We start from the raw sequence: 27,734 nt of genomic DNA on the forward strand, positions 1-27,734 counted from the left end.
TCTGCTGAACACCAGCTGTCAGGTGAGGCTTTGACTGGGTAAAATCATCACTCCCGCAGGCTGGTGGCTCTCTTACAGGTTAAGCATCTGAGTCAAAAGGATGTACTTCTTTCGGTTTCTAAACCTGAGCGTAGTGATTTCCGTGATTCAATATTTCCCCCTACTTTGAATAAAAGGTTTTGTCCAAAAAATAAAGTTAATAGCTCACTTATTATTTCTCTTCAGACTATCTTCCTGAAATATCAATAGCCTGTTTCAGTCTCAGTTAAATGTTACCATTTTATTACAACATTAATTGTATATAAAACATCAAGTTTAAAAGCATTTTAACATTTACAGTACTCTTTCAGCAAGACAGATATGTTACTACTGAATCTTTTCCAATGCCTAAAATCTTATATACAGCATTATCTTCTCCATTGCCATGATACAGAATATTATTTTCCACACTATGTGGTGCTAGAGTACACAGAAATAAAATATGGGAACTTGGAATTTTTAACCCCCATAATACTCGGGGAGCATGAGGCTGAGATTGTGAGATAATCCAAAATTTAATAAACAAATCTAACTTGTGTTGCAAATGTAAACACATAGGGCCAGATTTTAAAGGGATTCAGGTGCCCAGCTGAATTTTCAAAGGCATCTTAGTGCCTAACACTCTTGGATTTCAGTAGATGTTAGAAGGATTTTCAAAAGCATCTAGGAGCCTAACAACCATTGAAATCAATGAGTGTTAGGCACCCAGGTGCTTTTAAAAACCCCTGTAGGCACATTAATATCCTTAACAATCTGGCCCTGAGTGACCACTCCAAAGCCCATTGAAGTCAATGACAGCCTCTCCACTGGCTTCAACTGGCAATGAACTAAATCCCAAGAGATCACCATTAGTGAGTAAAAGGAAGAAAAGTGAAAACTTACCCATGAATTCAATTCCTAAGTGGTCTGCTATACCGAGGAAAGCATGGAAAAGAAGAACAAAGAAAGACAGGAAAATGTCAGAATTGGGCCCAAATAACACACAAATCATCATCATTAAATGTTTATATTATGCTAACATCCTAGGGCCCCCAATGGGAGCACGGGCCCAGTGTTCTGGTTGCCGTACAGATACAGAAAAGGGACAATCTCTGCCAATCACGGCTTACAATCTAAAGAGAGAAGAATCTAGACAGAAGGGGATGGAGCTACAACATACAAGCAAATGAATGTGGTGACGAAGTGGCAGAGTTTTGTTCATTATAGTTTCTTTTATACTTGGCAAAGTAGGTTTAAAATGCTACCATTCTGATGTGGTAATAATTTACTTTCGTTTTATGGGGATATACATGACTATACTAGGTGCAGAGCAACAGGAAATCAGACCCAGAAAGCTTTGGCCAACAGTTTCAAAACTGGGTATCTAAAGTTAATCTCCAAAAACCATATTTAGGATTAAATTAAAACAAAAAGGTGAAAAAAGAGGGTCATGTTTTATAATAATAATAATAATAATAATAATTAATGGAGATATCCCATCTCCTAGAACTGGAAGGGACCTTGAAAGATCATCGAGTCCAGCCCCCTGCCTTCACTAGCAGGACCAAGTACTGATTTTGCCCCAGATCCCCAAGTGGCCCCCTCAAGGATTGAACTCACAACCCTGGGTTTAGCAGGCCAATGCTCAAACCACTGAGCTATCCCTCCCCCCCTTTTTAAATTAACTGTAGTAATTTTCAGTTACTACACATGTGCAACTCCCAATTGTAGAGATTTCCCCCCCACCCCCCCAAAAAATGGAAAATTTCAACTTGTCATTGAAATGGCAAAAGCTGAACATTTTTGTTCACCCCAAATGTTTTTAGATTTTGGCCTAAACATTTTTTGATTTGGAGGTTTTCAGGTTATTTTTTTTTTGTCTGTTTAGTTGGTTTGTTTTATTTTTATGAAAACTAGCAATTTTCTGCAGAGAGCACACCCTTTTCATAAAAAAATCCATTTTGTTGACAACTCAAATTTCCACCAAAAGACAGTTTGATGGAAAAATTTTGACCACTTCTAGACAACAGTGTGCTATAAATATGCACAGAGATAACACAGGCTGCTGGAAAATCATCTCACCATCCTTCTCCTGGAGATGTGAAAGGAAAACATTTTAACTGCTGTCTGCTTCTTTTCATGTATATGCAAATAATCACAATACAGAAGGACCCACTGGGTATTTGGCAGGTTGGTAGTTTAGCAAGTACAATATGTAGGAAAATGGAATTAAAAATAATTGCATTCACAATCCTAAAATGAATTAGGTTGAAACTTGCTCACAGGCTCAGGATTTAGATATATATGGCTTGGGAGTTGTGCTTGGAGATTACATCTTCTTGGATCCAGAGCACATGCTGGATGCGCTCAGACTCTGACTCCTACAGGGACTGCTTCTGCCAGGTAGCGCTGCAATATGCGTTATTGTACTTCAGTAAAAGTTGTGGCCTTGGCCTTTAATCCAGTTAACTGTGCATTGTGTTTTCTTTCTATACTATCCAGAGTGACAGTAGCAATGTACAGAACATCATGAATAAAAATACTGGGTATTCTGTGAGCTTTCAAATCTCTCTCAGATATGTTTAGTAGGGTACTTCACAAGACCTTTTCAAAGGTTCTGGATGTACTGAACTTTCACATTTAACTAAAAATAAATATCAATAGCACAAGGAGGAACTGAGCACTGTTAAGAATCTGATCTTGAAGTGTTTATACACAATGAAGTCAAGCAGTTTTTTTTCCAAAAGCAAAACCAGCTAAGTTTAGCCATGTCTCTGTCACATCAATGCTAGATTTCATATCTTTGAATGTGATGTGAAATCACGTGGTGCTTACTGAAAAACCAGGGACCCAATCATCCACCACACTACGAACATAAGAATGGCCATACTGGGTCAGACCAAAGGTCCATCTAGCCCAGTATCCCGTCTTCTTACAGTGGCCAATGCCAGGTGCCCCAGAGGGAATGAACAGAACAGGTAATCATCAAGTGATCCATTCCCTGTCACCCATTCCCAGCTTCCGGCAAACAAAGGCTAGGGACACCATCCCTGCCCATCCTGGCTAATAGCCATTGATGGACCTATGCTCCATGAATTTATCTAGTTCTTTTTTGAACCCTGTTATAGTCTTGGCATTCACGACATCCTCTGCCTAAGAGTTCCACAGGTTGACTGTGCGTTGTGTGAAGAAATACTTCCTTTTGTTTGTTTTAAACCTGCTGCCTAGTAATTTCATTTGGTCACCCCTAGTTCTTGTGTTAGGAGGAGGAATAAATAACACTTCCTTATTTACTTTCTCCACACCAGTCATGATTTTATAGACCTCAATCATAGCCCCCTTAGCCATCTCTTTTCCAAGCTGAAAAGTCCCAGTCTTATTAATCTCTCCTCATACGGGAGCCATTCCATCCCCCTAATCATTTTTGCTGACCTTTTCTGAACCTTTTCCAATTCCAATATCTCTCTTTTGAGATGGGGTGATCACATCTGCACTCAGTATTCAAGATATGGGTGTACCATGGATTTATGTAGGGGCAGTATGATATTTTCTGTCTTATTATCTACCCCTTTCTTAATGATTCCCAACATTCTGTTTGCTTTTTTGACAGCCGCTGCATATTGAGTGGATGTTTCCAGAGAACTATCCACAATAACTCCAAGATTTCTTTCTTGAGTGGTAACAGCTAATTTAGACCCCATCATTTTATACGTCTAGTTGGAAACTGCTAGTTTTGCTACACTACTACTTGGAAAATGTGTCAGACTCCAGTTTGCTGAATTCATTTACGATATTCTTTACAGTATCTGCTACAGAGAACAAGTATGGTTATGCAAAATGCACAACATTTTATAAAGAAAGAACACTGGATAGTGTTATGTGGTATAGTTAGGAGAAAGAACATTGGATAGTGTCATGTGGTATAGTCTTATCAGAATGAGTTTGGGATGGATGCATTACGCAGGATTGGTGAATCCACAGATGGTTTATGTAGATAATCCCAAACACTTTTCATTCATTATTGGCATGAAATACATAGGTCACACATGCACATATGCATCTTATATTTTATAATGCTATATACTGCCATTCACATCTATAGATAGGGTATATTATTTGCAAAGGTATAAATGTATGAATGAATATGGGATCATAAACTACAAGAGTGGATAGTAAGTAATCTCAGCACATATTATATTCATAGAAATAAGATTAGTTTCCTTCCAGAATTTTCAGGTTTAATTATGTGATATTACATGTGTACATACGCAATTTGCATATATTATTTGTCTGCAAATCACACAATATTTATTTTATGTTCTTCCTTAAACACTGTAAATTAAATCAAGATATTTATAAAGCCATCATCTGCTTACTTTAAAAAAATATAGTGGAGATCAAATGCTCTAGTCTGGTCTCCAAGGGACTAAGAATATTCAGTTATAAAGAAAGATAAAGACATATTGTCTTTAAGTCTATGGCAGAACAGTTGATAAAAAATTATCTTTCTCAAACTGGGTCAAACATATCGCATAAAAAAACCCAATGTTTTTCATCAGCAATCTGCAGTCTCCTTCAAGAGTCTGCTGGTATGCTTTTCTTTAAAAAGTGCATGTGATATATCCACCCTTCCATGAAGAGGTAGAGAGATTTTTCTAACATTGTGAGAGGCTCTCTATAGATCAGTAGGAAACTATTATTATAAGTATTTAGGCTACTTCAAAATGCAATGAAATGACTAACTTTAGTGGTGTGTGTGAGGAATGGGAAACAGAGGTGGAGAAATGTTAGGTAGTGGCATTTTATATATCCCATATGCCTAAAAAGCAACATCAGCTACTGGCATTATATACTGCTGACAAAGCTTTTTTCTACAGATTATGATGAAAAGGAGTCTATCTGAAATAAGCATTCACAGACCAATATCCCAGCTTCCAAATAATATTCTTATTCCTAGTTCTACAAGAAATTAGAAGGTATCTGGGTATGAAAAAAAGCCTCAAAGAACAAACAAAACAAACCTCTCGCTGACTCAATGCACATATGATGTTCTACCCACACTGGAATATGTATTTGATGAATCCCTCTTCCCTCCCCAATCTTCCCCTCCCCCACCCCCCACCCTCCGCCCCAAGAAGTAAGCATAGGATACAAGTCCTTTTTTTAGGATGATTATTATGTCACTTGATGGCCTCTTTAAAATCATTGTTACCACTTTTTGTAAATGGGTAAATTAGGCACAGAGAACTGGAATTGTCTGGATATTTACTAAGATAAGTCATTCAGGTCAGGTTAGTTGATACCCAGACTAATTCTAACTGCTATCTGAAGTGAGAACTGCTGTAGATGATAGCTGATATAGCCCTAAGGACTACATGTTTTGAATTGACCTAGGAGGCTGCTATACATCACAGAAGCAATGCTGAAATGCTTCTGCAATGCACCAATTTTTATTTGTATTTTTTTCTGTCTATAAATCAGGTGTTTCCTTTTTTTAAAGTATGAATGCAGAAACATTCATATCCCCTATTGGGATATATTTTAGCATTTACAATAATTTTTTCAAGGATATTTCTTGAATACTCTAACATAATCACTCTATTTACATTTCAGGATTAATGATTTAAAGGAGCCCCATTTTACTAACCCCCTTGATAGCAGCAGCAGCCATACACGCCTGAATTAGTAAATAGTATCAGAATCTCCTGACTACTGGGCCTTGAAGGGTTTCTTTGTCCATCATAAATCTTCACAAGCAGATAAGAGAAGCTAGGCTGCAATTTACATAAGTCTGAATATAACCAGATCCCCTCCACCCCCCAATGCACACACACACACTTCTTCCCTCAAAGCCTCATTATACAGGAATTTGACTTTATACAAAGTCTCCTCCAACAGCTAACATTAAGGACTTATTTTCCTTAATATCAATGCAGCCCCAGCAGCAGTGGTGTTTACTAGAAAGTGCAATCTGTGGTTTTCAGGATATGAAATAAAATGTTAGATGGCTATGAGTTCAGGAAACCAATCCGTCCCACTGTTCACCCAGTAGCATTTTTACATTCTAGAAGAAAAGAGGTGTAGTTGCCAACACCAGAAAAAAAAAGATAAAATGGTTGTTTCCCAGGTTGGCTTTGTTTGGAGTAGACACAAGAGAGGACAAAAAAGCTCTTTTGAAAAGCTCAGAGCAAATACTGACTCTACTGAAATAAAATCTATATACTGTATTTTCTAAATTCTAGCAAACATAGGACTAGAGTCTCATGCGATATAAGGAAGTGGAAACTTTCCTTAAATCCTCTGCTGGGAATACCTTTTGTCTGTGGGAGTCCCCAGCATATGTAGAGAAGTGTAACCAACCTATACCAGGGGGCATATTAGAGGGACGGAGAGGCATGATTGGAGGCAGTGGCTAGAACATAATGAGCTCTGGCAATCCCCAGCCATCATCAGCTGTCACCCCCAGCAGCTCTTACTTGTGCTTTGACCAGGGCAAAGAATCAGGGAACTGTAACTTACACCTTGAGAGTCCCTGTGACAATGGAAACCTAGGCTTGGATCAGGCTTTTACCACGCAGCCCATAGTAAGGGGCAATACCCCTTATATGAGACGAGGAAGGATCAATTTCATGAGCCCCCTCTATGGGGTGCAGCATATTCCCTTCCCTTTTACATGGCCAGCCAGATGGTCATGGGAGGTGGAACCATGACTCCACCTATTTCCTGCCCCTTCCCACCCAGTTTTACCCTTGGGAGGGAATAACATCTGTGGAGCAATCTTAGCGCTCCACCAAATATCATGACTGATTCAGGCAGCCCTAACACAGAACATGCAACATGTCTGGGAGTCCTTACTCCTGCCTGTTCCTTATGAGGCCATGATAGACAAGGGCCAATCTGACCTTTAGAAAGTAAACAGTATTTGTATTTATCATTTCTGAGCACTCAAAGTGTGCTGGGCATATCATAAGAACTAGCAGAGTCACAGAACCTCATTCTCCACTGCCCTACACTTTTTGTGGTCTTTTACACCTGTACAAGGATGCAGGGGCTGGGGTTGGGAAGGGAGGAATGCTACTATTCTGTTTTAGAAGCATTCTTCACCCACTTTGCATAGCTGTAAATGACAACAAGGTGGGAGGTGGTAGGGAAGCCAGCCCTCGGTGTTGGCCCCCAAGAACTTACATTCTAAATTCAGATATCACACAACAAAGTGAAATCAGAAAGGGACTAAAATCAGAGTGAAGGACGGAGGAGGGCGAGTGAGGGTTGGAGTCTCTGCTCTTTCAGTCACAAAATAACCAAATGCACAATTGTAAACTATTCTGAATATTCTTCATTCTCTGCATCCATGGAACACAAGAGAAAAAAGCCAAGTTACAGAAAACAGAAGTGAACATAAGGGTACCATTTAATTTCATTTTATAAATAACATGTTCATTTTGTAAACAACCTAGAGCATCTGATTGTGAGCCAAAAGGTAAGTCTTATATAATAGCTGCTTTATGAAAGTAGTATGATACACCAACATTATGGATACAAAGTGGTGTGCGTGCGCGCATGCCCACACATAGAGTATCAGCAGTTTCTCTCTGGTGGGTAGACGATCCTACCAGGGAGACACTCCTCACATCTTGAAATCAATCTTCAGCTGCAATACAACACAGACATACCCTATAAAATATTAATGATAGAAATTAATTTTCAACTTAAGAGATACTGGCCCTGCATTCATATCTGCATCGTACTCTCTCTCTTCACAGCAGCCAAAGCATTCATAGCACAATTTTACAAAAAATGCAATAGCAGATTTCAAAGGCAATAATGACAATGCTGTGATTTCCTCTCAGAGTGGGTCCTTTTTTGGAAAATGTTGTTAGCTCCTTGAATTGTCAATTTATTTAAATTAATGCCAAAATTTCCTGCTTTTGAAGAACTTTCAGAATGCCTGAAAGGAAACATATTTCTTATGAAATACCTGGCTGCTGCAAAATGATTGCATGTACGCAGGACAGTATAAATGTGTTATTACTTTGCTACCAGACATTTACCACCCACAATTAAATATACAGCAACATTGTAGGTTTCTCTAATTTTCAGAATGGGGAATATTGACAATACCATACGAATGGTAAATACTGTGCTGCAATAAATGCCCCATTCTTTTCAAAGTGTCCCTGTACCCTTTTTTAGTTCTGTGCCATGTCATTTTAGCAATAGATTGAGCACAAATGAACACAGTATTCCAGATGAGGCATATATGTATTATAATGATATTGGGTAACTTTTTCAAAAGCCTCCATGTGATGTTCATAAGTCCCATTTTCTAAGTGCCTAAATCTCATAGATTTTCAATAGCATTTAGACTTGTAAGTCCTTCAGATGGTTTGGAAAATGTTAACTATTGTATTCATTTCAGTGTCCCGGAAAACTCTCCCCTTTTTACACAGAACTCTCCCCTCCCACATGGAACGAGGGCACTTAACCAGACCAACACCCACCTACCCACCCCATGGAAGCTACAGAGTATTTTCTGAGACTCCATACTGAGGAGGGGGGGTAAAAAAGGGCACGAAAGGGAAAGGAATGGCAATTTACAATCTCAACCCTCACCCCCCTACTCTAGACAATGCAGCTTTGGGTGCAGGCATCCCATTGATTCCCTGGGAGCCCGGCAGACTTTTTCTCAATCCCCTTCCTCCTGACAGAACCATGTGGGAACATCTTTGTGAGGGGATTTTTCATAGAGATTTCATCCTTTAGGTCTCCCATGTGCAGGTTTTACTGGGGTGCTCCTTTTCATTGTGCAGTCCACCTGGATATTGAGGGCTTCTCCCTGAATGGTTACATTTGCTTTGAACCAAGCAACATGTATGAGTAGTTTAGATTATTTCTTATGTTATCCTTTACTTTATGTTTATCAACACTGAATTTTACCATTATGCTCTCCATTCACTTGGCTTTGTTATGTCCCTCTGGAGTTCCTTGAATTTTTTCCAGTCTTGAATAACCTAAATGACTGTGTGTCATCTGCAAATTTTCCCACCTAACTGCTCACTTCCCCTTTCATTAATAAATAAATTAAACAATGCTGGTCCCAGGTCCTGTTCCAGCAAAGCACTTATGCACATATTTAACTTTAAGCTCATGAGTAGTCTCATTGACTTCAAGACTTCCCATGTTGAAAACTGACCATTTATTCCTGCTCTGTTTTCTGTCTCTTATCCAGTTTCTAATCCATGACAGTACTTTGTCTCTCCATGATTACTTAGGGTATGTCTACACTACGAGAGTAGTTCGATTTTAGTTAAATCGAATATGTGGAATCGATATTACAAAGTCGAACGTGTGTGTCCACACTAAGGACAGTAATTCGACTTTGTCAGTCCACACTAACGGGGCAAGCGTCGACATTGGAAGCGGTGCACTGTGGGCAGCTATCCCACAGTTCCCGCAGTCCCCGCTGCCCATTGGAATTCTGGGTCGAGCCGCCATTGCCTTCTGGGTAAAAAAATGTGTCGAGGGTGGTTTTGGGTAACTGTCGTCATCCAACCGTCACTCCCGCCCTCCCTCCCTGAAAGCGCCGGCGGGAAATCAGTTCGCGCACTTTTCTGGTCAGTGACAGCGCGGACGCCACAGCACTGCGAGCATGGATCCCGCTGTGACCATCGCTGCAGTTGTGGCCGTTGTCAACGCATCGCAGCTCATCATCGACCTTTCACTGAGGCAGATAGAGAGAAATCAGGCGAGGAGGCTACGGCACCGCGGTGAGGACCTGAACTCCGAGAGTAGCACACGCCTGTCTGAAACCACGACACCCAGTGCCGAGGACATCACGGTGGCAATGGGTCTTGTGGATACTGTGGAACGGCGATTCTGGGCCCGTGAAACAAGCACGGACTGGTGGGACCGCATAGTGCTTCAGGTCTGGGATGAATCCCAGTGGCTGCGAAACTTTCGCATGCGGAAGGGGACTTTCCTCGAACTTTGTGAGTTGCTGTCCCCTGCCCTGAAGCGCAAGGACACCCGGATGCGAGCAGCCCTGACTGTCCAGAAGCGAGTGGCCATAGCCCTCTGGAAGCTTGCAACGCCGGACAGCTACCGGTCAGTCGCGAACCAGTTTGGCATGGGCAAGTCTACCGTGGGGGTTGTTGTCATGCAAGTAGCCAAGGCAATCGTGAAGGTACTGCTGTCAAAGGTAGTGACCCTGGGAAACGCGCAGGCCATCATAGATGGCTTCGCCGCGATGGGATTCCCGAACTGCGGTGGGGCTATAGATGGGACTCACATCCCTATCCTGGGACCGGACCACCAGGCCAGCCAGTACATCAACCGAAAGGGCTACTTTTCAATGGTGCTGCAAGCACTGGTGGACCATAAGGGACGTTTTACTAACATCAACGTTGGATGGCCGGGCAAGGTTCATGACGCTCGCGTGTTCAGGAACTCTGGTCTGTTTAGAAGGCTGCAGGAAGGTATTTACTTCCCGGACCACAAAATAACTCTTGGGGATGTGGAGATGCCTACAGTGATCCTCGGGGACCCAGCATACCCGCTAATGCCCTGGCTCATGAAGCCCTATACTGGCGCCCTGGACACAGAAAAAGAACTGTTCAACTACCGGCTCAGCAAGTGCAGAATGGTGGTGGAGTGTGCTTTTGGCCGTCTCAAGGGGAGATGGAGAAGCTTACTGACTCGCTGTGATCTCAGCGAAACCAATATCCCCATTGTTATTGCAGCTTGCTGTGTGCTCCACAATCTCTGTGAGAGCAAGGGGGAGACCTTTATGGTGGGGTGGGAGGTTGAGGCAAATCGCCTGGCTGCTGATTACTCCCAGCCAGACAGCCGGGAGATTAGAAGAGCCCAGCGGGACGCACTGTGCATCCGGGAGGCTTTGAAAGACAGTTTCCAGACTGAGCAGGGTCACCAGTGAATTTTAAGTTTGTGGACTCAGAACCTGAACTTGCCACCGTTTCTTTACCCAGTTACCGTTGACTATCCTCTCCAGTTACATACCCCCTTCACCCCCTTCCCAAAAAATAAAATCTGTTCTGTTTTGTTAATGAACACCGTTGTCTTTATTACTGTTTTCGCGGGAATGTTTTAAACCTGGGACGCAGACTGTGGCGGGGTGCGGGTTTAGTGTTGTGATGCAAATGATGCTTCTAAACTCCAGGAATGACGGGTTCCGCAGTGGTGGACTGGTTGTTTCAACAGAGCCTGCCAGCCCTCCTGGGCGGGACAGCGTGTATGTGTCGGCTATGTGACTGTCTGGCAGGGGGAGGAGGGTTACAGCTCCCCTGCTGCGGGGCTCTGTGATGCATTAGATCTGTAACTGCCCTCCCCAGCCACAAAGTCACAGAGCAACCCCCCCCCCTCACAGAACATGAAAACCACCTCCCAGATTGAACAGGGTCACTAGTCACTGCACTGGGTATGTGTCCTGATCCTGGACCTGACCCCGCCTCTGTACCCTGGTAAAGGTGACTGTCCTGTCCAATTACCATGCCCCTTCCCCTCGTTCAGACAGACTCTCCTCCAAAATAAAATCATGGAAACAGTAATTAACAGAAACGAATATTTTATTATGAACCAGACATGAAACGTGGGGGTTGAAACTTGCACGGGGGCTTCTGTGAGGTGTGTAGGAAAGGACTTTTAAAATTTTGGGGAATGAGAGCCTTCTAGTGCTAGAGCAGTCTGCAGGGGTTGACTGAAAGTTTTAACGGCCCTTGCCGCCCCTCCTTCTTTGTACTTTGGGTGAGGGGGGTGTGGGACTTGGTGGCGGGGGAGGGCGGTTAGAGATAGACTGCAGCGGGGCTCTGTCCTCCTGCCTCCGGTCTTGCAGAACATCCACAAGGCGCCGGAGCGTGTCCGTTTGCTCCCTCAGAAGTCCAAGCAGCTTTTCAGTAGCCTGCTGGTCCTCCTGACGCCACCTCTCCTCCCGTTCCATGACTGCTCGGTGCATTTGGGACAAGTTCTCCCTCCACTGTGTCTGCTGGGCTGCCTGGGCTCGGGAGCAGCTCATTAGTTCTGAGAACATGTCCTCCCGCGTCTTCTTCTTCCTCCTCCTAATCTGCGCTAGCCTCTGGGAGTGTGCTGACAGGCTGGGTTGGGAGACAGTCGCAGATGTGTCTGTGTGAATGGGAAAAATGGAGTGAATTCCTGAGACAGATAAATGAAGTTGTGTACAAAGAACCTAGTCTTTCTCTGTGAACAAGACCATGCACTGCACCTCTCACATGCGCACTCAGGACAAGGTCGAATTTTCGGCCATCGCCTTCAGTGCCTGGGGTCCTGCAGTGGTCTTGCAGTTATCTGAGAAGCGTGGCAGGACACCTGAACTTCTGTAGCGTGCAATCATGGTAAGCCGTAGACTTCTGGCTGCTTAAAACTGTACTAGTAGCACTGGCCTCCTTTCACATTGAAAGCAATGCCAGTCTCTGCTGCCAGCAATCAGGACAGCATGAACTATGCCCCTGTCCCACCCCCTCGCGGCTGTTCCAGGGAAAGATCCCTGTATGCTGCCCCTCTCCCTCCACCGCGTGGCTGTAAAGCAGTCCCAATACTAACATTCCCCTCCCTAATTCAAAGCAGGGCGTAATGAGCGACATCACCCTGCTGAGGATCTCGGAGTCCCAGAGGGAAAGGATGTTTCGAGAAAGCCTTCAGAAACCAGGGCCGTTTGCCGCTATGCTCTGCAGGGCAATGATACCAGACTATCTGATGGTGTCGTGGCGCGGTAACGTGTCCTACCACGGAGGGCCCACTAAGATCGCCCTACCCAGGAACCTGATGAACAGGCTGGAAATGTACCTTCATGAGACCTACGAGGAGTTCTCCTATGAGGATTTCGCCTCCATCCCCGGCCATATTGACCGGATTTTCGCGTAGGTGCACTGGGACTAAAGAGTGGAGCGTCTTGGGCAGCATAATCATGACTTACCGGACATTGTAAAAAAATTTTTAAATACTTGGGACTAAATTGTGAAGAGCCTAAGGCAGACAAATCATGAAAAACCCTTTGTTACTATTGTAAATATTCCAGTTTTTTTGCAGATAATTGTTTACATGTTTAAGCACTTTAATAAACAGCCATTGTTAATATTATAAATATTTCAGTTCTTGTAAAAATAAATGTTTAGATATTTAAAGCACTTACTGCTTGATCCTTCCCCTGATTCTGTCTCCGGGGTAAGGGATGGGGACGGTTGGTAGGGGATCTCGGTAAGGGTGATGAAGAGATCCTGGCTGTCGGGGAAATCAGCGGTGCCAGCGCTGTCGACTGCCTCGTCCTCCTCATCTCCTTCTTCATCTTCCCCGTCCGCTAACATGTCCGACGAGGAACCTGCCGCGGACAATATCCCATCCTCAGAGTCCACGGTCAGTGGTGGGGTAGTGGTGGCGGACGCACCTAGGATGGAATGCAGTGCCTCGTAGAAACGGGATGTGTGGGGATGGGATCCGGAGCGTCCGTTTGCCTCTTTGGTTTTTTGGTAGCCTTGTCTCAGCTCCTTGATTTTCACGCGGCACTGCGTTGCATCCCGGCTGTATCCTCTCTCTGCCATGGCTTTAGAGATCTTCTCGTAGATCTTTGCATTCCGTCTTTTGGAGCGCAGCTCTGAAAGCACGGACTCATCGCCCCACACAGCGATGAGATCCAAGACTTCCCGATCAGTCCATGCTGGGGCCCTCCTTCTATTAGATTGCACGGCCATCTCTGCTGGAGAGCTCTGCATCGTTGCCAGTGCTGCTGAGCTCGCCACGCTGTCCAAACAGGGAATGAGATTCAAACTGCCCAGACAGGAAAAGGAATTCAAATTTTCCCGGGGCTTTTCCTGTGTGGCTGATCAGAGCATCCGAGCTCGGACTGCTGTCCAGAGCATCAACAGAGTGGTGCACTGTGGGATAGCTCCCGGAGCTATTACCGTCGATTTCCATCCACACCTAGCCTAATTCGATATGGCCATTTCGAATTTAGCGCTACTCCTCTCGTTTTGGAGGAGTACAGAAGTCGAATTTAAGAGAGCTCTATGTCGAACTAAATAGCTTCGTGGTGTGGACGGGTGCAGGGTTAATTCGATTTAACGGCGCTAAATTCGACATAAACTCCTAGTGTAGACCAGGCCTTAGTTTCCTTAATAGTCTCTTGTGAGATACTTTGTCAAAGGCTTTTTGAAAGTCAATGATACAGCATGGGTGTAACCAAGAGCAGAATTTCACCTGATGCTTGCAAGGACGATATTAATAAAATCATCAGGAATTGTGGATGTGCCACAGACTTTACATTTGAAATAGAGGGCTAAATTCCTGCTCTCAGTTATACCTGTGAAAATCCAATGACTTCAATGCATAAGTGTAACTGAGCACTTAATTGTTCAAGAGATTTTGAGGGTGTTTTGTGTTGTTAGCAGGATTTAGTGAGGTGAATAAAAGGGAAGATGCAGGGAAAGGACTTAAAACAATGCACTTTGGTCTAGAATTTGCAAATAGGGCCGATCCATCTCTCAGTGAGGTCGATGAGAGCCTTTCTGTTGATTTCAGTGGAAGCTGGATCATACTCTGAATAGGTTATTTTAGAAGTGTATATTTTTATTTTAACATTATGTTAAATGTTGTTACTAGCGTCTCTTCATGCTCTGCTATATCAGTGTCTTATTGTCCCCTCGTTCTTCGCTCTTTGGTTTCAGTACTAATAAAGGACAATACTAGACAGCTTATCTTTCCTAAGAATAATATATATACACTTGATCTAGAGAGAAAGGAATAAAAGTGAAATGAGAAAGAGGGGAGGGGGAAGAAGAATCAAAGAGCAGGTAAAATGATGGAATGATAGCAGGCTAAAGTTACATTCATTAGATATTTCTGCCCACAATGGCATGAGCAGAACTGGGTGGACTATTTGCAAGGAATTTTTTCATTCACAAGTTATCCATCAACAATGAGATTAGGATGTTCATGGAATGGTTCATTATTGGTAGAATATTGTATGCAAACATATTGCAGGCTAAAAATTACAGGGACAAATGTGTGAAAAATGAATTAAGAGAGTCCCAATACCATTTAAAATATTTATATTTACCCTTCTCTCCCCCTTGAGATATAAGTTAAGGAAAGCTGTCAGACTCAACTTTGAATTCCTTAGCCTTTGTTGGTTTGCAATGCACGAGACCCTCAACATTCATAACATTCTTTTTTATCCACCTAATCTGATGCTAATGTAGATTGGTATAAATCTAGAGGCATTCACAGAATGTTTTTGTAATTCACCATCAAATAATGTAGTTACTTTAAGGACTCAAATCAACAAAAAATGTATACAACAGATATTATATTGCTGAAGTCCATGCATCACTCCAAAAGACTGGGTCATTAACTAAATAATGTGACTGTATCATAGTTCATTATTGTGATTTCTGCTCTGTTTTGAATCATTATATTCTGAAGACCTAACATATTACTAAGATGGGAAGGTTATTCATTTTAATATTTAATGTTACGTGTTCCTTTCTAAACAGATAGTTGCTGATGTGGGAAAAATGCTGTGCTTTATGGTCCTTGCACTGTATGTATTTGTTGCTAGTCTTAAAGTCGCTTTAATTTACACTTTATAAATACATAGGCACCTGGGAATACCTACTAATGAGCATAACAGAGGATACACTTGGGCTCACTAATGGATTAATTTATTACTACCTTGAAGAGAAAATGTGACACTATATCTGAGTTGCAGAGCTTTTTTCCTGACAGTCATATTGAAATGATATTTTCCCCAATTCAAAAGAGAGGGTTTATTGTCCCAGCTGCCCCCTAATCCACCAAGTAAATGAGAATATAAAGTACATCTCTAAATGGCACTGTCCAATAAAATACAGAGCTAGAATAGAAAATATTCTCCAGGGGCTGCTGTGGCCATTATAATCTGTTCTAAGGTTAGGCTGACTTTGGCAAAGAGGAGACAACTCTCAGTGCTAGAGCAGTGTACTTTCCTCCCCAATGAATCCCACCAACTAACTCATAGGATTAGTTAAATTGTCCTAGATGGAGGAAATGTGATCGCAAATCTGTGGTGCATTACACTGGGGCAGCTAAAATGCTGTAGCCATATGTGGTAGGAGGGAAGAAGGTGAAGTTTACTTTATAGGTATAGTCCCTGTCTAACCTGTCTCAGACTCAAGTGAATAAGAATTCACAGGTGCTTGGATAAGAACAGCATCTTCTCCTGGCAATTTACAAGAGTATTTTCTATTTCTTTTTCCATTATGGTTTATGATGGTTAGTATTAGATAGTGTTCACCCTGTTAGTATATTTAATGATGTTTATCAATATGACAAGTTATATATCTACACCAAAGCAACTGGCTTTTTGAACCCAGATTGGTGTCTGTTGATTTAAATGGAGCCAAGGGTGTTTTGGGACAAGGATATTTCTCCATTTCAATAGGGAGTCTCATTGTCCAATACCAATATAGGTATTTTCATGGGAAGCTAAATTAGGAGACAGATTGATTACAGTAGTGTCATTTCAAAAAAAGCTAACAAAGGGGGTTTTCTATGGCAGAGTCAGTAATCAATATTGCAACAATTCAATGTTCTGAGGTTTTTTATTTTATCACATATCTTGTCCCTATTCTGTATTTGCCAACAAAAGTCTATAGGGAGTTATCAGGATTAACCCATTAAGCCACTCAACCATTTTGAGAGATTTTGATTGATTTTGTTCCCTATCCCCTTCATCCTATCCCATCAGCAAGAAACACACTTGCCTTTTTACATTTCCAGTACATGCTATTTTTTTTCTTGTATCCAGGTTATTTAAGAGGCACAGTAAAAATTTTTAGAGATTATATTAATTTGTTTTTGTAATGTATTTATACACAAAACACTCGATGCAACCTTTTTTTTCCAGTGGGAAAATAATTGCTTTGGATGGTCCATTGCCTTATTTATTCCATTTGAATGAAAGGGCACAATTTAAATTTCAGAAGATTACCACTCAAAGAATTGGTGGAAATATTATTTGAGATACTTAAAACTGGACAGGACAAAGAACAAGAAATATAATAAGGAATAATTGTACTATGTCTTAGGAGTGACTACATGACTATCTGTGAACTTTTACTATTTCTCTATTGTATATGGTTCTCTGAACATAAAGATACTGAGAGTCAGATTCCCTGCTGTTACCTGTCCTCTTCATACTTCTCAGGTGGCAGAAGGGGTTTGGATAGCATCAGGATCTCCCCATCTGGGGATTTTCTGGCAATAGGGGAAGTTCCACATGGTGATTAACCATTTCATACATCACCACTCCCAGACTGCTCTAAATTACACTATGTACATCAGCAAGCTAGCTCACCTGTTTCCCGTATGTCATTCAATCCATATAAAAGTGACAAAAAGAATGTACATCCAAATATCCTTCCTGCTGTGCTTGGTCATTTTGTAAAACAAACTTTTCATTATTCATCCATTTTTTTAAATAGCCATTTCATATCAAACCATTCAAAATTTGGTGTGCTTTCAGTGTAAACCAATGAAAGGTGTTTTGAAATCTGATTGTTTTTTAAAAAAACTTTCAGTGGGTAAACAGGTAGAGCTATTCTTACTTTCAATCAAAATGTCATCATACAAGATTTTCAGAAATAAGTTCCTAAAGTTAGGGTCCTAAATCCACACTTTGGCTGCTACATAAATTGACTGATTTTTCAAGTGGCTTCTGGTGAAATCAGTGGCAGTAGCTGGGTGCACTTAGCATGCTGTTGAAAATCAGGCCATTTTTTTAGGAGCCTAAATTTAGACATCACACACTGGACCATTTTCACTGTAATGTGTAAACCTTGTATTTCATTTCATTTTTTTGGAACAGTCACTAGTGATCACATCTATGACATCCCAGATGTGCTGTTTTTATGGCCACTGATAATAGGATAAGAAGTAACTGGCTTAATCTGAAGCAAGGGAGATTTAGGTTAGAGGTTAAGAAAAACCTTAAGGATAATTAAGTATTGGAATAGGTTACCAAGGGAGGTTGTGGAATTCCTGTCATTGAATGTTTTTAAGAACAGCTTAGACAAACACCTGTCAGGAATGGTCTTGGTCCTGACTCAGCACTGGGGGCGTGGGGGGTGGGGGGAGGAGGTGGACTAGATAACCTCATTAGGTCCCTTCCAGCCCGACATTTCTAAGGATTCTATTTTTCTATATTGTGCAGCAATCCTCAAAACCACAAAATTAGATTGAAGATACCATCAAAAGGTTAATTGTTCTTTTCGCCACTTTTGTTAGAAAAATTGGTGAAGGGGAAAAAATTTCAGCTGGATTTGCTTTGCAAGCAAAGCTGTTTGTAGTGCCCTAAGGGCTGACCCTGGCATAGCTGCAAGATGGAGACCCGAAACACCATCGATCCAGTGCCAAAGGAACACTTCACATTTGACAAACGTCCAACAAAAACTGTTCTTATGAGGTATAAATAATATACAGTGCTGAAGAATGGAATAAACTATTGATTTTCTTTCCCTTTGGATGACAAAGCAGAACTTGCTTGTGGCACTGCTTTGCTCTGCCACCAGAATTGAAAGATTATCTGTGAAAATAAATAATAATGTTTCATTCTTCAGAGAATTATGTAAACTAGAAATACAAACAACTGCACCATCTGGAGCCTGCAATTTCAACCAGGATAATCTTACCTTTCCCCTATCCTAAAAGGATGCCTCAAATAAATCATCTACATTTAATACCATTATGTTATTTCTACAGGTAGCAAGGCTAATTTATTGTGGCTGCTGTGTTGACCTTTAATGGCCAGATCTACCCTTGACTTATACCCAAGTAACTCTCACTAAAGTGTTTAGGATTGCAAATCAGTACAGAATTTGGCCCTATGCTATTAACTATTTGTGTGTGTATTTATGTACAGTAGAACCTCAGAGTTCCAAATACCTCGGGAATGGATGTTGTTCGGAACTCTGAAATGTTCATAACTCTGAACAAACGTTATGGTTCTTTCAAAACTTTACAGCTGAATATTGACTTAATACAGCTTTGAAACTTTACTCTGCAGAAGAAAAATGCTATTGTAACCATATTAATTTAAACAAAACAAGCACAGAAACAGTTTTCTTACCTTGTCAAGTCTTTTTTTTAACTTTCCCTGAATTGTTTTAGTAGTTTATTTTTAACACAGCACTGTACTGTGTTTGCCTTTTTTTTGGTCTCTGCTGCCATCTGATTGTGTACTTCTGGTTCTAAATGAGGTGTGTGGTTGACCAGTCAAGTTCGTAACTCGGGGGTTCTACTATATATATATATATATATATATATATATATATATATATATATATATATATATACACACACACCAAAATAAATTAAATCACTCTAGATTCTGTGTAATAGTTCTTAATTTAGCACAGCACTTGCTAATATGCATATAGTCCCACTGAAGTTAGCCAATGGAACTTTTCACATGATAAAAGCTAAGCATGTGCTTTAGAGCTTTCCCGCATGCAGGTCAAAATCCTTAAGATTAGGTATCTTTTTTTTATTTCTGGACACTGTGAAAGAAGAGACCATGGAAACATATTACGTCTGATTTATTTCATACGTGATACCCAGAAATGGTCACAAACTTGGCCACATGAGTAAGGACTGAGCAAGACCATCAAGGTTTGGCTCCATGCCATGCTTCATCTGAATCCACACAATTTAAAGATGCTCTTGAATTTTAATTGCTAATAGTTTCGGTTTACACAAATAGAATTGGATGAAAATGAACAAACTGGCAAGTGCATTATCCAAAACTGAAGCCATCCACATACCGACCCTTGATCTGGACCACTGCACGTGGTTCATTATAAAACAAGATTTACACAGATGTTGAAGCTCTTTCTAAATGTATCTATCAACAACTTAAAACAAATGTGACCACTTTATGTGATCAGATCCTTCTCTTGCATCTGAGCTTGCAGCAAATGGTGCATCTAGTTTACTAGCTTGATTTATGGAATTCAATAGCCTTTGCTGAAAGCTTCTTTCAAATTAAACCCCACTCATCAATATGCATCTAATAAAGCAGGCATTTTTCTAACTGGGATGCCAAGATTTTCCCTGAGATTTTGCAGTCTCGGCATATCAACTATATTGGTTTATAATTGGCAGAACAATTGAAAACTTCCTTCCTTATTCAGTATCATTACTGAGTCCACTCTTCTTGTCTCTGGTAGGTCTTCTTGGTTTTTGGCTTCATTCAGTATTTGCAACAACCACTCTATTATTATTTCTATTGCATTAGCATCGAGGGGCCCCAGTCATGGACCAGTACCTCATTGTGCTAGGAACTGTAGACACATGTAACAAAAAGACAGTTCCTACCCCAAAGACCTTACAATCAAGTATTAGATTTACCAATAGCTTATACAATTGAGCAGTGACCCATCTGCTCCTATGCTTTTTTCCATTTGTCCAACAACTAATAGCCTTCTTAACCTTACCTAATCACAGCCAATGAATCTTCTGATATAACATAATCATCACTGTCATCTCCCACCTCTGATTGGCTAATGATGCCAGCCTCTATCACCCACTTATTATATTTTCAAACAAGCACCTTAGTGCTTTCTCCCATGCTGCCCCTCGCTCTTGGGAGGAGCTCCCTCTAAACATCTGCAAAGCTAATGCATTATCCTTCTAAATCCCTCTTTATAACTTCTCTTTTTCATGATGCTTACAAAGAACTTAACAGCAGTTAGGCTGCTAGTATGGAGAGACCACTGCCTGTCATGCTGGCCAATACTGGCTCATTGTTTTCTTGTATTCCCATGTCTCTCTGTATCTGTCTGTTGTCTATTGTCTTATATTTGGATTGTAAGCTCTTTGTGGCGTGAACTGTCTTTTTGTCCATGTTTGTACAGCACTTAGCACAATGAGGTCCTGGTGAATGACTAGAGCGCCTAGGTTATGGCAATACAAGTAAATAATAATAATAATAATAATTTGACAGCACTTTGTGTATAGCCAGTTTCAATGTTCCCTGTGTACTCAATTATGAACTCACACTGCAAGCATCCATATGAGTAAGTTTATGCACATGAGTAGTCTCTTTACACTCAACGGAGCAAACTCATTTGCAGAAAATTAAGCACACACACAAAATCTTTCCACGATTGGGATATTAGTCAGTCAACTTTTCCCTTGCCAAAAAGACTGTCACAGGAACATCAGAAAGAGAGCAGAAAAAAATCAGGACATACTATTAAAAGATGTTCTGTCAGAAAACTGATCTTTTTATTTAATTGACCAATTTTACAAGACTCAAATTCACAGTATCCTGTTTAAACAACAGGCTATATTTTAAAAACAGAGGACCAAACCATCAGTTGGTGTAAGTCAGCATAGCTGCAATGAAGCCAATGGTGCTATTCTGATTTATACCAGCTAAGAATGTGGTCTATAGCAAGCTAAATTCTAAGCTATTCAGGGGGCTGTTTCCCCCCAAGGGAAGTGTGACTGATGATATTGTCATAGGAACGATAGAAACCTAGATGAAATGTGTGTGTGTCAGGTGGGGGGAATTGCAGAAACTAGTTAAGATGGACCAAGTAAAAATCATCATCATCGTACAGCTAAAATCAAATACTGTATATTCTATAGATGTGGGTTTTCCCATTGGTACATGTGAATTAGATTACAGAATGCAAATAGTTCACTTAGCTAAAGCCAATGGCAAATTATTTTAAGTATTTGCATCCAGTCATTTTCCTTTCTAACAAACCTATATTTAGATGGTAAGTGATATAGAAAGGACATAGAACTGCAGGAGGCCTTTCACCACTCATTCAGAAATATAAATTATGTAATAGTTGCATAAGTTGATAAATGTGATACAGTAAAATGCCTTTTGGCTTAGTTCCTATTTACTTTTCAACACGTTACAACCACTGCAAGGACGATCACTTGCCTTTTTTCCTCATCATTAAAACAAACAAACAAACAAACAAACATACATACATTACAGAATTGAAACCTCCCATCAATTACAGCTCATAATACAGGCTTGCTCAGAGAGCCATATAGCATTATACTGATCCAAATCAGCCACTGACATATCTGATTATCACAAAGAACTTCAATTAAGACTTCAGGTACAAAAGTATCATTACACTGTTTTACATATGAAGGAAGTAAGATACAGTAAGGTGACTTGCCCAAGGTTGTGATATGAATCAGTGATAGAGAGACCCAATGCTCAGTCCTGTTGTCTGATCTTAAGACTATATTCCCTTTCTATCAATTTGAAATACATGGGGTAGATAGGAAATGAGGTACAGTGTAAATGGTGGATTTGAAGTCTTTAAATCATGATTTGAGGACTTCAGTAACTGAGCCAGAGGTTAGGGGGTCTATTACAGGAGTGGTTGGGGGGGTTCTGTGGCCTGCAATGTGCAGGAGGTCAGACTAGATGATCATGATGGTCCCTTCTGAACTTAAAATCTATGAGACTGTGCTCAGAGTTATCATAATTGCTTAATGGCATTGTAGCTGCTGGGGAGCCGACTGGAAGATTGGTCCATTCTGTACCCCTTCCACCTTCCTCCATCCTTCCACTCTAAGGGCTCACACAAAGCTGAGCTCTGCTCTGGGCAAGGCTCCTGTGCTTCTCCTCAGATCTAGCCCCCTTTTACATAGTAAAATCACACGATGTCTGTAGCCTGGCCAGCCTCCACAGACATGGACACTGGCAGCTGCATCTGCTTTTATTTATTTATTTGGCTGAGCTTTAGAAGGGCACCTAAGGGAATTAGACATCGACGTCTCACTTAATTTCAAAAATATTTGGTTACCTACTTCCCTTAAGCTCCTTTGAAAATCCCAGCCTTGAGGTTACAGAAATTGGTCCCTTTTCCAGTATATGATAGTGAAGTCTCCTAAGAGTAGATAGGGGTTGGGATGAGGAGAGGCACCTACATGGTTATCAAGAAACTAGTAAAAGTTGTGAAACACACCCTAAAGTAACATACAGCCATTTTAACAATATAGTGTCTGAAATGTTGCTGGAAGCATGCATGAATTAGATCATTTCCCTTGTCACAGGCTGAAAAATTAAACTGGAATGCAGTATTTTTTTGAGGGGGTGAGGGTAACACAAAATTTCTATTAAGACACAGCAAGCCTATGAACATCTTCAAAATATCTATAGGGGCTTTTGCACCATAATTTCTGAATGAGCATTTGATAACACGGCTGTGTAAAATATAACCAGCTTCCAGAGCAACACTGAAGGGATCGCTAATAGTTCCCCATATTAGAAACACATGACATTTAATGAACATTTTTCATGCTAAATGTTACTTTACACCTTTCACAGCTCATTAAGCAGTTCTTCTCTTGCCTACACAAAAATGTTCAGAGAGAATCCTGTTTGCTGTTCTGCAAGGGCACAGGAAATTGGGTAGGTTTTTATCAACATCACAAAACCTAATTAATTTCCTCAACTTCTGGAGCTGCTGAGTACTCAGCTCTTTTGGAAATCAGGCCATTTATTTATCTGCCTAATTGTGAATTTAGGAGATTAGATTTAGGCCCACAATTTTGAAAAAAATTGGTCATTTATTGCATTGATGGTATTAGTAAAAACCATATAATGTTAGGGTTTTTATATCATATTATAGGGAGACAGAATTATTTGAAGATACAACAAAACCCCGATTAATGTGTTTCAGTTTTGAGATCCTCACTTATATGAAAATTGCACACTTCAAAACCTACTGCAAGTTTGTAATAGGGCTCCCTGAAAGGATTTTAACTCTTCTTAGAAAGAGAGAAGATCATCCTCTTCTTAGGTAGGGATTTTTCCATGTGTTACAGAAGAAGAGGAGTGGCCTCATTTTTCTGTTAAAACTTCACAGAGCCATAAGCCAGAAAGCTTTGAAGACTTATCACTGTCTTGGACTCAGTACGAAATGATAATATTCATTTTATAGCTGCGACAGTTTATATGATCTTATGGACGATCAGCCAAATAGTATATTCCTTCCTCATGATCAGTTCACAAAGATACTCCAGTACTGCACAAACATCTCTTGGCTGAAGTACTGAAAAACATGTAGTAAGTGCTTTGATTCAGAATTCCAGCCTACCTGTGCTATTGCAATGCTAATCCCCCCGGTACTGATTTTACTATACAATGTGTTGTTTAAAAATAAAGTATCTACTTTGTTGGCCAACATATGCATTATGGCCTGCAAACTCTTAAGTATGTGCTTAACTTTATACATGGAAGTCATTGGGACTACTCACAGGTGTAATGTTAAACGTGTGCGAATATTTGCAGGGTAAAAGCTTACAGAGAAGTCATCAGGTTACTGTAGAAACTGATAGGGTGCAGTCTTGTTGGGGGGAGGGTTGTTTGTTTGTTTTTAATGGGTCTGGAAAATTTCTATGAGAACTCCTGGGAATTCATTTGCAAATTGATCCCACAAAACACTTACAGTTAAGTACATGCTTAAGCGGGTGAGTAGCACCTAGTCACTTAAGCATACCTTTAAATGATTAATGTATTGGGGACTATGGGGATGCTCAGAATCACAGGAAGAGCTCTGTCCAATGTCCATGGTATTAATTAAATAATTTCATGCACCATGAACTTATGTATACTATATGCAAATGAAATAATGGGTTTTATGTCTAACTCACCTATGCCTAATGCTCCTTAAAATACCGGTACTTAAAAGAGAACAGATTCCTATTCAGATGTAAAGTAATGTTGCAATATCAGAAGCTGTCAGCAAACAGCTTAAAAAGGGTAATAAAATGGATCACTGAGTGTCATTATCTCAAGAAAATCAGTATAAAAACTGAATGAAGTAATTGTAGCTTTGGATGCATTGATAGAACTTAGGGTATTTGGTTGAGATCTACAGTGGTAACGCTTAAAAACATTTCAATTGCATTTAAATAAAGAATACTCTTCCTTCAGAAGTTCTAATACTAATTAATGAGGTAATAAGTAATGAGGGAGAGTTTTAAATAAAATGCAGCTTCATGCCATGCCGGCCTCTCTTACCCTCTTCTCCCCTTTACTTTTAGCTTATCCTCACCTCAGTAAATAAATAAATATTGGAGCAAACATGACATTTGCTGTCATCACATCAGATTGTAAGTGTAACCCACACACCCTTTCAGTGTGGTGTTCTGTCCCATCTAGTGGCACCAAGACCACTTAGAGAGAATCATAGAATCATAGAATATCAGGGTTGGAAGGGACCTCAGGAGGTCATCTAGTCCAACCCCCTGCTCAAAGCAGGACCAATTCCCAACTAAATCATCCCAGCCAGGGCTTTGTCAAGCTGGGCCTTAAAAACCTCTAAGGAAGGAGATTCCACCACCTCCCTAGGTAACGCATTCCAGTGCTTCACCACCCTCCTAGTGAAATAGTGTTTCCTAATATCCAACCTAGACCTCCCCCACTGCAACTTGAGACCATTGCTCCTTGTTCTGTCAGAGACTTAAATGAGTTTGCTCTACAGCCTTAGATAAGAGCCAGCTGGCTTTTAGCTCATGCGGTAGAGAGGCTCATGCACTAAGCTCCCGAGATCCCCAGTTCCATCCTGCCTACTGACAACCAGGATCTGTCGGATTACAAGTGGGGGCTTGTCCGGGATGTCAACTGAGAAATCTCTGAAGCTCAGGATGCGCTTCCTCAGCTAGGGGAAGTATGTAACCCACAAACCTTTTGTGTGTGGTGTTCTGTCCCATCTAGTGGCACTGAGACCACTTATAGATACAGTTAAAATGAGTCTGCTCTACAGCCTTATCTAAGAAGCAGTTGGCTTTTAGCTTATGCTGTAGAGGCTCATGCACTAAACTCCAGAGGTCCCTGGTTCAATCCCACCCACCGGGTTCTGTGGGTGTTACATAAGCTCCGCACAGATGGGACAGTGTTTGTCCAGTGCCTAGCAGAATGGGACCCTCTTCTTAGTTGGGCCTTGGGCACTACAACACATAAGAATAGTTACCATCCTGTAATTTCACTGTCATCATTCAAAATACCCAACAACTTTTTCAAAATATTATTATATAGTGATTGAGCAAAATGAGTGATTATATTTGGCTGTAAAAAACAAAGGAGGTCTCTAGTAAACTTTATAGCCTAGGATAACTAGGATCACACTTATACAAGACTCAAAAATTCAGTGGATACAGATAAAAAGTACCACTAGTCAGGGCCAGCTCCAGGCACCAGCGCAGCAAGCAGGTGCCTGGGGCGGCCAAAGGAGAGGGGCGGCACGTCCGGCTCTTCGGCAGCAGGTCCCTCAGTCCCTCTCGGAGGATAGGACCTGCCACCGAAGAATGAAGCAGCGGCAATGCAGCTTTTTTTTTTTTTTTTTGCCACTTGGGGCGGCAAAAACGCTGGAGCCAGCCCTGCCGCTAGTCCCTGTCATCGTGCAGTAGACAGAGAATAATGAGAGTGAACTGCAACAAAGTCACATGCTGCAGTCACAATCTGGAACAACAAAAAGCGAATGTTTGCCCTAAATTCCCCCCATACACTGCAATTAATGTTTATGAATCTAATGTGAGGACTGTGCCAAAAAACCTCGCATACAAATATTAAAGTGAGTAAATTGAAGAGCTGCAAGCGTGTTGCTTATGAACAGATTCAGATACAAATGGAAGCAAATCAAAGTGTACCTACATGCCAGTACCTGCAGCACTGACATTTTGCATGACAGCCCCATGTCAAATTACCATTTATTGCAACAAATAACCTGGCATGATCAGTATATTAAAAAGGAAGAGAATTCTTTCTACAACCTTCATAAATCTTACCCCTTTATTTAAAAGCAAAGCAAATATAGGCAATGTGAAGGTAATTTGTCAAGAGATTTCAGAAGAAAAAGGAAACAAAAAGTCAGCTGCTCTTTATAAGAAATCTCATTTAAGCTTCTGTTTACAATGTCTCAAAGCGACGCTTCTTTCTCTCTTCTTCTTGCTTCCCCATAACAATTTAATCCAAGGATCTCAAAGTATTCTATGCTCCCTGATAAGCCTCACAACACCTCTCTATGGACACGATTCAAGAAATTATCCCCATTTAAAATAGCACTTAAATACGGGTTTAACTTTAAAGCATATGTTGAAGTCAGGGGGATATAATCACATTCTTAATATTAAACAGATGCTCAAGTGCTGTCCTGAATTGGGGCCTGTGTTGGATACACCCCATTTGAAGTTTGGTGACTTGAGTTTGGTTACACAGCAAGTCAGTGGCAGAGTCAGTAACAGAACCCAGAGTCCCGATGTGCAGTCCTCTGCTCTAAACTTACTAGAAAACAGTGAGTGCCTCACCACGCAATTGCATTCCACTGTTATGGAAAATCCCTCTAGAATATGATAGGGATAAAACGTATAGGAAGGTATAGACATTATTCTAAACCCCATATAATGTAAGAAAGAATGGGGCCCTTTCACAATGTGGCTGGCCCAACTCCAGATGGAAAGTCTGTGTGGCTGTCCTGGTAGAAGGATAGGAAAGGATTGCCTGAGTCCAGGTGTGGTTAACGGTGCTGGTATGTGAGGCATCAAGGGACGAGATGTCTTGAGTTCTGATGACTACTTGCACTGGCATGAGAAATGGACTACATGTTTGGGACTTTTATTATGGACTATTTGGACTATGTTGTCGTAATAAGCCACACCCAAATAGCAGAGAC

At 41.0% G+C, this 27,734-nt stretch overlaps 1 protein-coding gene across 3 annotated transcripts in view; it reads right to left on the reverse strand.

Moving 5' to 3' along the window:
- The window catches only part of NRG3 (neuregulin 3), a 915,071-nt gene that overhangs the window by 116,245 nt on the left and 771,092 nt on the right, over positions 1-27,734 (reverse strand). For 2 of the 3 annotated variants that reach the window (XM_065407905.1, XM_065407904.1), the window contains exon 4: positions 922-945. In XM_065407905.1, the coding sequence (XP_065263977.1) occupies positions 922-945 (24 nt within the window). Of the gene's footprint in view, positions 1-921; positions 949-27,734 lie in introns of all 3 variants that reach the window. The other variant, XM_065407903.1, reaches the window with a different exon arrangement.

This window comes from Emys orbicularis, chromosome 7, assembly GCF_028017835.1.
Source record: "Emys orbicularis isolate rEmyOrb1 chromosome 7, rEmyOrb1.hap1, whole genome shotgun sequence".
Taxonomy (NCBI): Eukaryota; Metazoa; Chordata; order Testudines; family Emydidae; genus Emys; species Emys orbicularis.